General features: G+C 49.8%; 1 protein-coding gene across 2 annotated transcripts in view; it reads right to left on the reverse strand.

The window, feature by feature from the left end:
- Positions 1-14,938, reverse strand: part of LOC100959348 (NADH-cytochrome b5 reductase-like) — a 15,763-nt gene extending 825 nt beyond the window's left edge. The window contains exons 1-5 of one of the 2 annotated variants that reach the window (XM_003793110.3): positions 14,740-14,938; positions 11,388-11,536; positions 8,895-8,982; positions 4,967-5,071; positions 1,415-1,618 (exon numbers count right to left, since the gene is read on the reverse strand). In XM_003793110.3, coding sequence (XP_003793158.1) covers positions 1,415-1,618; positions 4,967-5,071; positions 8,895-8,982; positions 11,388-11,536; positions 14,740-14,931 — 738 coding nt within the window. In that variant the 5' untranslated portion in view covers positions 14,932-14,938. The remainder of the gene's footprint in view (positions 1-1,414; positions 1,619-4,966; positions 5,072-8,894; positions 8,983-11,387; positions 11,537-14,739) is intronic. The other variant, XM_023515114.1, reaches the window with a different exon arrangement.
- Between the last annotated feature and the right edge of the window lie 1,562 nt (positions 14,939-16,500).

A 16,500-nucleotide genomic window follows, 5' to 3' on the forward strand; every position in this document is an offset into this window, starting at 1 on the left:
GCCACCTTAGGTGTATGTGGCTGGCATCTTAGCTGCTTGAGCCACAGGCGCCGAGCCAAGTCCTGCATTTCTTTCTGCATCCTGCAGCCACTGAGCCTGTCCCTGTGGTAGAACTGTTTCCTCCCCTTCACTGTCACCTCGTAGGGTAATTTCTGTTCATGATTTAAGGTCTCAGTTAACTTACTCAGGAAGCAGAGACTTGCTGCATGCCCACGAGATGCCAGGCGCCCTACTGGACACCAGGGGCAGGGCGGCTGCACAAACACACAGGTTCCTGCCTCATTCTGCTTCATGCAGCAAAGACCCCAGGTAGCAGTGCTGTCACCAAGAAAGGAGTTTCTTTCTCTTACCCAAAAAGGCTAAGTTGGCACTTAGGAATGATGACGTCCTCCTCCCACCACCCTCACCCAGGCTCCCAGGCCCCTGCCCTCACCACCCCTCCCCAGGGCACACATCCTGCTGCTACCAACATTCACCACAGGCGACCCTCTTAATATTCATGCCACTGCATGGTCTGCCCCAGGGCTGCAGGCCCTGGACACCTAGGAACTCCAGTACTTGGAAGGGAACTCTAGTTTCTTGACCCCACCCACCCACCCGGCCACAATACTGAAGACAAGCAGGTCTTTAGGGACTACATAAAGCTGCCCACAGAGGAAACGGATGGGAAGGATGTTTGCTAGTCCAAGGCAGTGAGGCTGACCCTGAGCAACAGAGAATGGAGGGAGGCACAGAAGGTGCAGTAAGGAGACACAAAGCTGGAGACCCAGAGGAGGCAGGTGAACAAAGGCTGGTTTGAAATAAAGGGCAAAGACAGTCTAACATGCTGTGGCCAGTGGGGCAGGCCCAGGAAGGGTCACCTGAGCGAGTGGAGGGGATAGGAAATCAGAGGGAGGGGACAGGAGGCAGAGTCACTTCCAGCTAGAGAGTCTGACAGCAGCTACCCTCCCACAGAGGGACAGGCAGAGTGGTGAAGCACGAGATCCACCCAGCGAACTCGGATCCAGTTGACTCTACCATCACCGCCGGAGTCTCTACTCTGAGGCTGCCCTGTGCTGAGCACTGGAGACAGCGCTGATCTCTACCCGCAGTCCCTGCCCCAGTCCCCACCATGTAAGTGATGATGCCAGAGGGCAGTGGGAGGCAGCCAAGCACAGGGTGGGAGCTGGGGAGCCAGGCAGCCCTGGGCCGGAATCCTGGCCTCGCCCACCCAGCAGCATCACCTGGCTGGTACCTTCACCTCCGAGCCTTTCCTTATCTGTATCACAAACACAATACCTGTCTCCTGGGCCAGGCATGTCGGGGTTATTATTATAGCTTGAGGGAAAGAGGCTACAGCCGGTTCTCGGGATGGGTACAAGGGGACTGCAGAATCTCCATCATGGAAGGAAGTGGCCACCCTGGGCTTACTTACCTGGCTGAGTACAAAGAAAGTACGGACATTCCAGAAACGGGCCTGTTCCTGGAGGAAGGTTTTCAGGTAGATGCCTTCAAAGGTCTTGAAGCAGCCGACTAGAGTGACAAAAGTCTCGTCCTCTTCATTGTCTGTGATGCTCTGGAGGATGGGCACCATGGGGGCCAGGCCCGTGCCTGCAGCCAGCATGAGGAGCTCACCATACTGGGGGTGGAACAGGCACGTGACAGGGGGCTGGTGGCCTCACCCACCCCCCACCCCCACTACCAAGCTTTTCTTGGGCTCATTTCAACTTGGAACAGCAGTGCCCCTCCTAGGTGTCCACCAATCTACATCCTCTCTCTACTTCCTCCAGGAAGCCATCCTTGCTTGTGAGAGGTACGTGAGATTTGGGTAACAGAGACTATGGAATCTTGGGGCTGAAAGGGAACATGTAACAGTGTAGCCCATCCTGCAGACGGTTTGGGTGCCTGTGAAAGCATCAAAGACTCTGCTTACATCTTTTTGCTGACAGGGAGCTCACTACCTCCCAAGACAGCCTGCTCTATCCTAGGCCAACACCCCTTGCTAGGGGGTCTTCACCTGCTCCCCCTAAAGCTGTGCTCACCTCAGCTCCATCCCACCCCTGCTCTGTGGGCTGCTTCCCCTGTCCCACAACAGCCCTGCAGAAATCCCAGGGTCCTCCCCTCCCTGGACTCCTGAGCCTGCTCTTCCCTAGCCTGAATGAGATAACATACGTAAGAGCCTAGCACAGCACAGGCACAAAAGAGCCATGCAAAAAAGGGGAGTTCCCACCCCAAGAGGCCTGGGGTCCGATGACTCCTCACTGAACCATTTCCCGGCTCTAGGCCTCTTAATAAGGGGCAATCTTCTTTAAGGTCAGTGGCTTAAAAGTTAGTGCCCAACCCACACAGAGAGCTGTTCACCACCCTCATTGTAGAGATTAGGCTTTGGTGTGTAAATCCCCCCAGTTGTGATCTGGGTGAGCTTTCACTCATCTGAGCCTCAGTTTCTGCACTGGTTAAAAAAAAAAAATAACAGCACTTCCCTGAGATAGTACTTGTTTCAGAATTGTCATAGGACTAAATGAGATGACACTAAGTGCCTGGTGGATAGTCGAGGCTGAATCCAAATAGGTTCCTTCCTCTTGCCAAGCCCCTGAAATGCCCCCCATCAGCTACTGCTGGCCACACCATCCTGTCCTGTACTCGCGTTCTCTCCAGGTCTTCTGCCTCACATGCTCCTCCTTTCTGCCATTTCAGCTCAGACTACCCTCCAAGAAGCCCTCCCAGGGCTGGGGGCAGGAAGAGGGCCCTTCCTTTGTGTCCTACAGTGCCCTCGGCATCCCTCTGCACAACACCAGTCACCTGTGATGTCATCTATCGGTGGGTCTGACTCCACCATGAGACTGTGAGCTTCTGGAAGACAGGGGCCTCATCAGAACCATCTCTGCGTCCCCAGAGTCCAGCATGGACCTGGCCCTGGGAAGGGGGACACAGTGTCTGTCTGTTGAATGAATGCACAGACAGTTGCTAATGTGTCAGTCCTCAGGGCGGATGTAATATCCATCTGTAATGAGCACGACAGCAGAGCCCCAGAACAGGGACGGGAAGAGGGCAGGAGTTCCCCAAGCATCCTCATGACAGCAAGGCCAGGACTTAGCCAAACTTTCAGTGTGAGACACCATTTCTCTTTTTTCCTGCCGGGCTTAAGGCCCTATAACCGCCCTAGATAAGAAACACACAGGCTTTCAAGTGTTCTGTGGATGCAGAGGAGCGGACACAAGGCATCGGAGGTTCTGCCCAGAAAAGCTGGTCAAGACAACATTCATCTGGCATCCACTTTAAGTCAGGAGGAAATGGGAACAATTCTTCTCCCCTGCTCTCAAGGGTCTGAGGGACACAGGGGCACACTCAGCTAAAACGCCAGGCTTAGTGTGGGGAGTCCTAGGAGAATATTGCGGAAGAACATTAATACCTGCACACCACAGATCTACAAAATGGGGGTTGTGGTCCCTAGAGCTGTTGTGAAGATTCAGTTACTACACAGCAAGGGCCAAGGTCAGAGCCTAACACACAGGAGGTGTCACGTGTCTGACATTATTATACATACACACACGTGTACACATGCATGTTTGCCTGTATACCCTTGTTGAAAAGTCTGGAAGGCTATACACCAAGGCAGTAAGATTGGTGTGTCTGGCTGGGCACAGAAGCTCATACCTGTAATCCCAGCACTCTGGGAGGCCGAGGCGGGTGGACTGCTTGAGCTCAGGAGTTCGAGACCACTCTGAGGAAGAGTGAAACCCCATCTCTAAAAAATAGCCAGGCATTGTAGATCCAGCTACTCGGGAGGCTGAGGCAAGAGGATGACTGGAGCCCAAGAGTTTGAGGTTGCTATGAGCTATGATGCCACAGCACTCTATCCTGGGCACAAAAGTGAGACTCTGTCCCACTCCCACAAAAAAAAAGATTGGTGTGTCGGGGTAGGTGGCCAATGGGTGTTTTTTTTCTTTTCGTGTATGTGTGTCTCTGATGATTTTTTGGGTATGAGTATGTATTGCACTTGTAATATGGAAAAAAAAAGCTATTTTTAAATTAAGCAAAAATAATGAAGAGAAAGGCATGATTCATTCCTTTTCATTTGTTTTCATTTTGCTTTGTTTCCCTAATTATAAAGGTAATAGGTGTTCATTGCAGATAATTTAGAGGGTATAACGAATAAAATAAGAATCACCTATAATTCCACCACCCAGAGCTGCTAACATTTCATTGCATTTTCTTTCCATAATTTCTCTGTGAGATTTAGTTCCCAACCTGTTATAGATTCAGTTTTGTGCCTAGTGTTTGTCACCTGATCTTACAGCCTGAGCATTTAACACCATTGATAAACGTGATTTTATAATCCAGAATGTACTGTTCAAGCACCTGTAACCCCACTGCTGTAGGACGTTCAGTTGTCTCCAACTTTCTGCTATTATAAAGAAAGATGCAATGAACATGTGCAAAAGAGCCGGCCTTTTGGATTCGTTCCATAGGCTAGACTTCCAGAAGTGGAATTACTGGGTCAGAGGATTTGAGGACTCTTAAGGCTCTTAATACATACTGCCAAATTGCTTTCCAGATATGCACCAATTGATGAGAAATTACTAATTCTTCCTGGGAAAGTCAGGAAGGGATTTGAACATGCCATGAAGAGGAAGAACCTTCCAAGCTACACAGGGGGCTCCCAGGTAGGAATCCAGGGGGGTATTTAGTCTAGAGACAGGATGTCAAACTGCAAAGGCAAGTGAGGGTCAGACGACGTAGCGGTCCTGATCACCAAGCATGTGAGTCTCACTTTCTAAGCAGTGGCAGCCTGGGATCATTCTGGGGCATGGAAAGGCAGTGTCATTTATTAGTGTCTATGCCATGTCCTTCCAAACTCACAGCCCTTCCTGGGTGTGAGCACAGGAAGAACAGCTCAGTGAGACTGTATGGCCCAAAGTGTGAAGATCATAGCCCTGGAGGGTAAGCCCTGGATCTCCCGAAGACATGGGGTACTAGCACATACCTGGTTTGGTTTATAGAAGAAATTTCCAAAAGGGCCTCGCCAGAAAGCTGTGTCTCCTGCTCTCCAGGACTCGACATATCGGGACATCAGCCCAGTCTGGTAGCACTGAAAGCAGACACAGGGAGACCCCAGTGGGTGGGCACAAGCTGCCGACACAAACCCCCGCGCCTCACACGTGCACAGCGCTCTCCCTGTCCTATCTCGTTTACCCCTCCTTATCCTACAAAGTCGGAACAATCATTCTCAATTTCCAGACAAGGCCCAGAAGCTTCCACAGAAGATAGATGGTAAGGCTGGGATGAGAACCCACAGGATGAAGGTGGCATCTGTGGCTCAAGGAGCAGGGTACTGGCCCCATAACCGGAGGTGGCAGGTTCAAACCTGGCCCCAGCCAAAAACTGCAAAAAAAAAAAAAGAACCCACAGGACCTGTAGCCTTCACTACAGAGGTCTCAAACCAGAACACCTATGGGACCCATGCAGGTACCAACAATGACACTCAGTCTCGTTGTCAGGGAGACAGTGGGGAAGTGGTGGGAACCGTGATCAATTGGTGAGTGGATGTTCCCTCTAAAGAGGGAAGCCACTTTTCAAGTTCCAGCCCAGAGTTTGTAAGGCCAGTGATGCTAGATCTACTGATTTTCTAAAAAGGGCAGGAGATTCATATTTTTCCCTTTTTTTTTTTTTAGAAATAGTGTCTTATTCTGTTGCCCAGGCTAGAGTGCAGTGCTATCATTATAACTCACTACAGCCTCAAACTCCTGGGCTTAAGTGAGCCTCCCACCTCAGCCTCCCAAGTGGCTGGGACTACAGGCATGTGCCACCATACCTGGATAATTTTTCTATTTTTTTGTAGAGATAGAAAGTCTAAGTTGCCAGGCTGGTCTTAAACTCCTAGGCTCAAGTGACCCTCTTGCCTTGGCCCCTCAGAATGCTAGGATTATAGGCATAAGCCATTATGCCTGGACAAAACATCCCATTTCTGAAGTGTTTACAAGTAATTCAAAATTTTTAAATACTGGTCACTGTGCAGGTCAACACCTACTACATTTGTAGGCCAGATTCAGTTTGCAGGTTACATATCTGCAATCTGCCTTATCCTATACCATCTCCTGGCTGGGTGTAAATATGAAGGGGATGGAAGTGATTCCTCCATGGGAGGAGGGCAGTCTAATTTCCTGGGTGCCTGCCAACTCTGCCAGGCACCATGCTGGGGCTGCAACAGAGACAACAGCTCTTAATTGCCACAAAGGCAACCAGCGTCTGAACCATGGAAAGAACTTTATAAATATTTGAATGAATGAATCAGTCAATCCAGATTCAGGCCCTCCCCTTATAGAACTAAGGGGGACTAAGTCTCAGGCAGACACTACCTGATACTCCCAGGAGGACCGTAAAGTGCTAGGAGGACCCTAAGGAGGCTAGTCACTTCCACGACATGGGGTCAAAGGTGGCTTCCTGGAGGAAGAAGCATTTGAACTAGACCTTGAAGGATGGGCAGAATTGAATTCACTGGGGATGGGAGCACGGAATGCAGAGAGGATTCTGGACATCAGGTGTGGTATGGTCAGGGTAGAACAGCCTATGTCATGTTTTGGGAAGAGCAAGTGGACATGTTGGGGTGGGAATGAGGGAAGCCCCAGGAGATGGGACTAGAAGGCTGCCTGGAGTGGAGTAAGCCAGGCTTGAAGGGGAGGCTTGACTGGCCCCACACCCATCTTTAAGTGCCCACAGCCACCTCTGACACATCTCTTACTTCCTTGGGCATCATCTGGGTAAGGCCCATCTGGAAGAGGTCTGACAGGAAGGTGTGGTTTCTCTCCTGCCTTGCTTGAGCCTGTGTCTCACACACACTTTGTTTTCTGGGCCCAGTCTTGAGGGAGCCACAACCCTAGCTGTGGCCCTGCAGGCACAGATACTACCCGAGAAGGTTGTCTCCAGCACCGACATGCAGCCTGTACAGAATCAATGTTCAACACACACTTGTGAAACAGAACTGACACTTTTATCCTTCCACTTGGGTTCACTTTACCCCGGGGGCCTTGGGACAAATGGTGTCAACTCTCTGAGCCTCAGTATCCTCATCTGTAAAGGGGGGATAATGTGATCTGCAGGGTAGTTATGAAGTTGAAACAAGGTATTAAAGAGCTGGAAGCAGTGCCTGGTGCCCCGAAGGAGCCTGAGAAATGGGAGTCCCTCCTTCCCTTCAGCATGGGAGGGTAAACCTATAAAACTCCGCCTGCCCTTCCAGTTCGCAAAGACATTTGCAGCTCTTCCTAGCCAGCAGCTTAGAGATAATTAAGCATCTCTCTAAAGAGAGGCTTTCCGGTAAACGAAGGAGAAAATCAGCCTTGCAGCTGGGAGAGATCCAGCTGCCCTGAAGAACTGTCTCCAGGCTTATCCCTTCAACAGAAATACACCAGACAAGCAGCTTGGGGAAGCAGGCCATTTGGAGAGGATTTGTGGGATCTCCCAGACAAACAGTTGCATGAAGAAGGGATCCCATCCAAGCTTATGAGGGAGGGAAGAAACACTGGGCTCTCGAAGGCAGGCAGGAAGGCAGGAGCTGCAGGCAGTGCTGGGGCCTTGGGTCCTCCTGGGGCTCAGTTTGCTTATCAGTGAAATCAAGGTAATAATTCATGTCTTATAAGGTAGATTAAAGACATGAAAGCTATGCTTAAATATTGGTACTCCCTAGGATTCCATTTGGGAAATGGTGTTCTAGAGCTACTTACTAGGTTGACCCATATGAAACTGATGTTTCTGTAAGTCAAAACATTTAAGAGTATCAGCTAGTCCATATAACTATTTTCCCCACATAATTGGACTTCCATGAACTCTCACATCTGTTGATTACGCCTTGTGTCCCCAAGGTGCTTTGTATGTGAACCACTTCATTCATCTCACCTCTGCCAGTTATTCCACCCGGGGTGCCCCACAAACGCCCTCTCCTGCCGCCACTCATGCTGGGTCCCTGAAGACCTGTTCTATTTCACCCCTCCCTGCCTTTGGGTATCTGTCCCCTCAGCCTAGAAAGCCACTCCCCATTACTGCCAATTTGTACTCCTTCTCCAAGGCCCCCTCGAATGTCCCTGCTCACCTCTCCCGGAGAGGTGGCGTCAGGCTGGGTCAGTCCACAAGGCTCTCCACATCCCACCCCTCGCCTGATTCTCTCACCATGTGCCCTGCTCCCTCGGCACTTCCCCTTCTGCTGCATGACAGATGTCTCATGTCCCCAAACCATGCCTCTTTTGCCATTGTCCGTGCCGTTCCCAGTACTCAGAGCTTCCTTCCCACATTCTCTTTCCGCCTCTCTGCTCCTTAAACGCCCAGCTTCTGCAAGGAAGTCCAGCCTAGCTTCCCTGGAGCCATAGTTGCCCTGAGTTGCTGGGCCTCCTGTGTCATGGCATCTGTCATGCCATATTGTCCTCATCTAGTCACTTGTCCCGGGTGGATTCCTTGAGGGCAGGCACTGTGCCTGACACACCTCTGGACTCCAGTGTGCAGCACACAGTAGGTGTGTGGGACTTGGCTCCCCTTCCCCTCCTAGCTTGCTGTTTACTTGTCACAGACAGGTAAGAAGGTGAGGAGGAACAGCCTCCCCTTTCCCAATCTGAGCCTCCTTTGAGTCAACTCTGTCAGGAATATGCTGGAACAGACTTCTTTTTTTTTTTGGCCAGGGCTGGATTTGAACCCGCCACCTCCAGCATATGGGGCTAGTGCTCTACTCCTTTGAGCCACAGGTGCCGCCCTGAAACAGACTTCTTTTCTCCAGGAACGAAGGGAAGGAGAGAAGGCCTCCTCCCTGTCCCTGTTCCTCCCTGGAGTCAGCCTCCTCCTGTGGACATAAGCTCTTCCTCATCAGTGGACCAAGCTGGCAAGGAAGGCACCGTCATGGTATCTGAGAGCATCTTTGAGGGTCAACTCACCTTAATTAAAACTTCAAAGTATCCTTCTGCGTTGGCCGGGCTGATGGGCGTGTAGGCTCTCTGAATTTCTAAGTTATCTACTATTCCTCTGAGAAAGAGAAGAATACAATCAGGCAGTCAAGTAGTCATTCAACAAACCCTTATTGGGTGTCTCCTCTGCCAGGCTGGTGAGGGCGGAGGTGGGGTCTGGCCATCCCCAGAGGTCCTCACTGAGGGGCAAGCAAGGTATAGCAGAAAAAAAGAGCCTTGGACTGACCCACTGCCACATGCTGGCTGTGAGGCCTGGGCAGGTCAATTCATGCGCCAGGTGCCCCTTCTGTAAAATGGGGACAGAAGACAGACATAGCCATCTGTGTCCCAGTTAGGTGGCTCCACTGGGGTCACAGATGGCAGGGGGCTTCAAAAAGTACACTAAGGGTGAGAGTTGTTTTACAGACACAACTGGTTTTTCCTGACTGCTTCTTGACGACAGAATGATAAAGATAAAAACAAGTTCTAACATTTATTAAACACTTAGCACCATGTGCCAGGAGCACCAGAACTGGAAGGATCCCCAAGATGATCCTAGCCCAAAGCCCTCTCTCACATACGGACCCTCTACAGTGTTCCCAACAACAGGATCAGCAGCCTACTGTGCACCATCACCTCATTTGATTCAAACCAGAACCCACACGAGGAATCCAAGACTTAGGAAGTCACTTGCACAGCCAGAATTCAACCATGGCTCTCACCCCAGAGCCAGGCTCCTCCCCACTAGTCCTCAGAGCATCCCAGGAGTGCTGGGCACTCCTCTCTCAAGTCCTACTATGTACAAAACTTTCTTCTCTGAGGTATGCAAAGATTACAAAGGTCCTGTCCCAATGAATCAAAAGCAGGGAAGCTGGACATAAATATTTAAAAAATGCTTATGAAACAAATGAGGGAATAAGGATCAGAACATATGATATCTGCTCCGAGAGTGAAAACTGACACATTTTAGGAGAGCGACCGCTCTCACCTGGGGAGCCTCAGAAGCCTCCTGGAGTTGGGTACTACAGGATGAACAGGCCACTGACGGGGGAAGGTGGAGACAGGCAAGAAGTAACTCCAGGCACAGGGAACAGCCAGGTAAAAAGCTTAGAGCAGGACAATGTGGGCATGTCGGGAACTGGTGAGTGGAGCAGGGGCCTGAGACGAGAAGTGTGTGTCGGGTGGGGGAAGGGGAGAACTCGGTGAGAAAGGAAGCTGGGGGCTTTGGCTTAGGACATCATCATGGAGGCAAGGTGGCACACCGGAAGGTGTCTGAACAGGGAGGGACAAGGTCCAACGTGTTAGGCATGTCACTGGCGTGGCACAGAGGATAGAGGACAGGAGCCAGTCTAGAGGCAGAGAGTTCTGGGCATTACTGGTTTACTGGTAAAGGGCACATAGGGCTGTGACCCAGTAAGCTTCCTGCAGACTGGAGAGCAGTTCCACCTCCACCTTCCTCTGTGGCCCCTTCTGCCCATTGGAATAGTGAACTTCGAGGACCACTGGGTAGGTCACAGGCCAGAATGAGCTGTACAGGCCAGTGTAAGATAAGTGGTCAGTCTGGCCAGCAATCAGCTCAGTTCTGGTTCCCACCTTGTTCTCTGAAGGCACTTTCTGTCTCCTTTGCGGGCCCCTCCTCCTCCTGCTGACACTGTAAATGTGGGTGTTTCTAGGGTTTATTTCTATGCCCTTTCCTCTTTCCACGCATACATGTTCCCAAATGCCATCCAGGTATGAGCCACTTGACCCCCAAATCCGTATCTGTAGCTCAAATCTATGGAGGCTCAGACTCACAGAGCCAACTGCCTGAGAGACAGCTCTACTTGGACATCCCAAAGGGTCTTGACCTTGGCAGATGAGGGTGGGGAACGGGGTGGGAGGAGGGTGCCTAAGTAGGTTGGGAGCAGGAAGGAAGCCCAGAGGAATGGCTAAGAGTGTAACTCAGAAGCCAGGCTGTCTGGGTTTGAATCCTGGCTCCCTGACTTACCAGCTATGTGATGCTGGGTAAGCCCCTTATTCTCTGTGAGTGTCCTTCCCTTCAACTAGTGCTAATTATATTAGGTTAATACAACTAGTGCTAATTATATTAGGTTAATATCACAGGCTCTAGCGCCATGCTGCTGCCTTCAAATCCTGGCTGCAACATATCCTGACTATGTGGCCTTGGGCAAGTTCCTGAACCTCTAACTTTAGTTTTTTTGTGGGGGAATGACAATGGCACTTACCACAAAGGACTTCGTGAGGGTTAAATGAGTTTGCTTGGATGGTAAATGCTATTCAAGCGCTCATATTGTTATCATTTATTATAAAAATGCATTATTTAGGTCAATCCCAGGAACCCTCTGAGTCATGTATCACTGTGTCTGTTTTGAAGATGACAAATGGGAGGCTTCAGAGAGGTGAAGCAAGTTGCCCGAGGTCACCCAGCTAGCAAATGGCAAAGCAAGGCTGCTAAGCTTTGGTCTGCCCACTACCTGAGTATACCGTAGGATGAGGTGCTGGCCGGGCTGCAGGCCGAGCTGGCTGTTCCCAGGCAGCGCAAATCGAACACGATAAGTGTCCTTAGTGAGTCTGTCCATGGCACTGATGCGGAAGGCCAGGAAGGTCTCTGGGCTCAGTTTGGAGACGCAGCTCTGCAACAGGAAGAGATTCCACAGCTGGAGGCTGGGGCTCACAGGAGCACAAGCGCCCTTCCCCTTTCCCCAAGGAGACGCTGTCTCACCCAGTAAGCTTCCTGCATACTGGAGAGCAGTTCCACCTCACCTTCCTCTTCGTGATCGAATCCAAGAATGCCAGAGCACTGTACATTGAGCTTGCCCTGCTCCTATGCCTTCCACCACTCCCCTCAGCCCCAGGCTCCTTACCTGGACACTCAACAGCCTTGTAGATGACCCCCAAGTTTCATTTTCTCTCCCATACATCAGATGCTAGACTTTTCTTCATTCTCCATCCTCCCGAGAATACCCTGCTGCCTCCTACCTCTGAATCTTCATTTGCTCAAGCTGTGCCCTCCATCCAGACATTTATCTCAATGTATGAAAAACCTCCCCATTCTTCAAATATGCTAAAATCTGGATTGGCAGAACTTAGAAACTGATGGGACCTCAAAGATTATCTAATCCAATATCCTAATATCATACATGGGGAAACTGAGCTTGAGTGGAGGCCGCTTACTGGTCTGAGGCTGCACTGTAAACAGGGATGCAAATTCATGCTTCTTCAGCTCAGCCCACTGTCCTTGACATTCCACCCCGACCCGCACTGCCTCTTCTAGGAAGTCTTCTCTGAAGGCCAGGACTCATGGATCCTTCTTTCCTGTAAAATGCCCACACCTGACTCACTCCTGGGACCACCCCGTGTCCAGCTCAGGGCCTGGCACCATGTGTCCCTGTGGCACCAACTCTGGAACCCCAATCACTCATGGCAGTACTGACAGTGTCACAGAACTGACAGAACCTCTCAGGCTTGGCATCAAGGCCTCACCTCATTGCACCCACCCCCACACCCCTCATCCAGGACGACCTCTTCATTTTCAGCCAGAGCACTTGGCACCCTCTGTCACACTCTGGAAAAAGCACTGGGCTGGGAGTCAGGAGAACAGAGTGTAACCACAGCTCAGCTGCCAACCACCTCCAGGGCCTTAGGCATATATCTGAGCCTCTGGATCTCAGCTTCCTGTTCTATAAAAAGGGGCACTCATCCCTGATAACTTCATAGAGTTACCACAAGGGTCAGATGAGACACAAAGCATTTTTTAAAAATGTCAATTGCCATGGAATGTAAAATACTTATTATTATTGCTTCATTAAAAGTTAAAATATATTATTCAATCAAAATATGGTACTTTAGGCCAGACGCGGTGGCTCACGTTTGTAATCCTAGCACTCTGGAAGGCCAAGGCGGGTGGATTGCCTGAACTCACGGGTTCAAGGCCAGCCTGAGCAAGAGTGAGACCCTGTCTCTAAAAACTAGCCAGGTGTTGTGGTGGGCACCTGTAGTCCCAGATACTTGGGAGGCTGAGGCAAGAGAATTGATTGAGCCTGAGAGTTTGAGGTGACTGTGAGCTGTGATGCTACTCTTTGTCTACCAAGGGTGACAAAGTGAGACTCCGACTCAAAAAAAAGACAGACACTACTTACAAGACTGACAAAAACTTGTAATATTATTTAATTTTCCATTCATTAATAATAGATGATGACAGGCTTGGCGCCTATGGCTCAATTGGCTAAGGTGCCAGCCACATACACCTAAGGTGATGGGTTCAAATCCAGCCCAGGCCCTCCAAACAACAATGATGACTGCAAAAAAAAACATAGCCAGGTGTTGTGGTGGGCACCTGTGGTCCCAGCTACTTGGGAGGCAGGGGCAGGAGACTCTCTTGAGCCCAGGAGTTGCAGGTTGCTGTGAGCTGTGATGTCACAGCACTCTACCTAGGGGGACAGCTTGAGGCTCTGTCTCAAAAAAATATATAATAATAATAATAATAGGTGATGACAGCTACTATTTTCGGGGCACCGACTATGTGCCAAGTGCTTTACATATTTATGCAATCCTCATAACAATCTATAAAGTATTAACATCCCACATTTCAGATGAGAAAACTGAGGTTTAGCAAACTGAAATGACATGCCCAGTATCACGTGATGAACAGTCAGAATTGGGCTTCGGTTCTTACTTTTTCTACATTACGAAAAATCATTACAACTCTATGGTTTTTTTGTCATCCTTCTAGAAGCTGAGATGTTTGAGGGCTGGTACACTGGCATCCTTATCATCAACCTCCGTGTGCTTAGCACACAGGACAGGACTCAAGGGATTTGTTCATTGAACAAATACTTACTGAGTGCCAACTGCAATGACAGGAACTGCTCAAGGTGCCCAGAATACAAAAGTGAGCAAGACGGAGCCCCTTCTCCCACAGGACTGATGTTTTGACAAGGAGACAAAGACAGTGTACATGTAACCAGGTGCATCTAGATGGCGTCTGGTGGTACTGTGAGTTAGGAAGGAAAATGAACTTTGGGCAGAGATCAGAAAGAAGTGAAGGGATGAGCCAGGTACAGATGGACGGGAACAAGAAGGAACAAGCAGAAAGGTTGTCATACATGTCCCCCAGAGTCTGGTCCCCACCGCCAGCAGCAGAACTACAAGCAGACACTTAACAGGGGTAAGTATAAAGTCATTTTTAGGGGTTCAAATAAAAACAACTGTTTGGGATGTCTGATCCCTAGCTTAGGAACAACATGTGTAAAAATGACTAAGGTCTGGTCCAGGGTTGAACTCAACAGTGTTCTGACACCTGTAACTGTAACTAGGAACCTGCCCAAACACTACAATGACAGGCTGAACTGCCTGGTCTATGAAGTCCCCTAGAAGTTCAAAAAAGGAGGAAAAAGTCAGTGAGGGATGGACAAGAAGTAACAATACTATCAGCTCCCACTCCCCCCCATTTTTTAGTGTGCTCATTTGCTCCACAGGACAAGGACTGTGTCTGTCTCGCTCACTCTTAAATCCTCAGTGTCTCATAGGGCCTGGTATATACTAGGTATTCAATAAACATTTGTTAAATGAAATGATTATCAAGCTCTGTGCTAAATATCACTAATGTTAGTCTTAGCCTATAGAAAAAGAAACTAATGCTTAGGAAAATTAAAGGACTTTGCTTAAAACCACACAGCTGCCAATAAGTTGGTTCCAGGGCTGGGCTCCGCCCCTGGATCTTTTAGCTTCCGTTACGCAGGGTTGCTTTCTGCTGTACAGTGCAGGTATGCGAGGCAGAGCCAACCCAGGTAGACTCTAACCCCGCTGACCCCTTGTCTGAGGAGCAGCCTCTCACCTGTGACTCCTGCCCACTCAGCAGGCTCCTGTCCTTGCTGGCTCGGGCTGTCTCCCACCTTGCCAGGTCTCGGTGATAGAGGTCGAACACGCAGGGTGAGCAGCCACCGCCACAGCACTGGGACGGCAGGGGCTCCACTGGCCGTAGCTGCAGCCAGGCTTCCTCGGCACCATCCTCCTCCCTCTCAGCCATCACCAGTGTGGCCTGGACAGCCTGGGAAGGACAATCAGGTGTTCTTCCCAGAAAAGGCCAGGCTTGCTGAGACCATGGGCCCAGGCACTATTCCCCTGACAGCCTGAGAGAGGGAAAATATAGGGGTTATACTCTGGTGACCTCTATCCCTCACATTCTCTCTGAGGCCTGCAGGTGCCAGGCTCTGTGCAAGCACTGGGGACAGGGATAGATCAGACATGGAATCTACTGCCTTGTGGGGAAGACTTACTATCTTACTCTCACTGGTTTTAGAAGGGCAGTCCCTCTGTGAGATAAATCTTTCTTTAATAGAGGAAAGGGTTTGGCTTTAGAAACCCTGATTCTACTGCTCATGAGCTCCTGTCTTCAGAAAGGGTCAGCAGGCTGGGAACCCCTTGAGGACAAGGATGATGTCTTATTATTTCTGTATTCTGCCACCAAGCACATCCCGGCATATGAAAGCTCCTGGTGGTCTGGGAGCCAGCACAGTGCTAGGTGCTAGGATGCACTGGGAGTAAACACATCACAGTCCTGAGGTTCACAGAGCCTCTGTAGCCTAGCACGGCATGGTATCATTCAATTTTGGTTGCTTGCTATGTACCAGGTATGTATGAGTGAATGAGGTCTGGTCCCCTGTTTATGCTAATTTCTTATCCCTGAGATTTTGCAGGCTAAAGTGAGGTAAGTGAAAGCTGTGTTAACTGAAAACTGCTATACAGTATGAGTCCTATCAATCTTTGCATTTTAATAATCCCACTTTCTCTGCCATTTTGAAAATTGTCAGAGAGGCTATGTCAGCGACGAATTTTTAAAGAGCTACTTCATGCCTCCTCTCAGCCACCATGTTTTCAGTGCAAGAGGCACCATCTTTAATCCAGACCTTAACACGTGTTGGTGCCTCACCTGGATGACTCTCCCTACCCTTTGAGCCTTGATTTAAAGATCATCTCTCTCGGCCAGGCCTGGTGGCTCACACCTGCAATCCCAGCACTCTGGGAGACCAAGGAGGGAGAACTGCTTGAAATGACAAGTTCCAGAACAGCCCGAGCAAATTGAGATCCCCCCACTGTACTAAAAATAGAAATTAGCTGGGCATGGTGGCAGGCCCCAGTAGTGCAGGCTCTTCAGGAGGCTGAGGCAGGAGGATTGTTTGAACTTATGAGTTTAAGGTTGCTGTGCACTAGGCTGAGGCCATGGCTCTCTAGACTAGGCAACGGAACAAGACTCTGCCTCAAAAATAAATAAAGATCACCTCTCCTAGAGGTCTAGAAGCCCACCCTGAACCTTCTAATTATCAAGCACTCTATTTGTTTCTGTTATATTTTCCTTCATTAAACATACATTTACTATATGGCAGGCACTGTTCTCAGTTCAAGGGCTATAGCAGTAAAGAAATAGAAACCCCCTGCCCTCATGCAGCCATCTTAGGGGGAGAAACAGTCACTAAGATCAGGATAGAAAACACATGGTATAACAGTGTTGAATTCTAAAGAGAAAAATAGGGTCGGGTGTGGTGGGTCACCCCAGTAATCCAAGCACTTTGGGAGGCTTAGGTGGGAGACCCTGGCT

The sequence above is a fragment of the Otolemur garnettii genome, unplaced genomic scaffold (assembly GCF_000181295.1).
Source record: "Otolemur garnettii isolate 467f Iridium unplaced genomic scaffold, OtoGar3 scaffold00066, whole genome shotgun sequence".
NCBI lineage: Eukaryota > Metazoa > Chordata > Mammalia > Primates > Galagidae > Otolemur > Otolemur garnettii.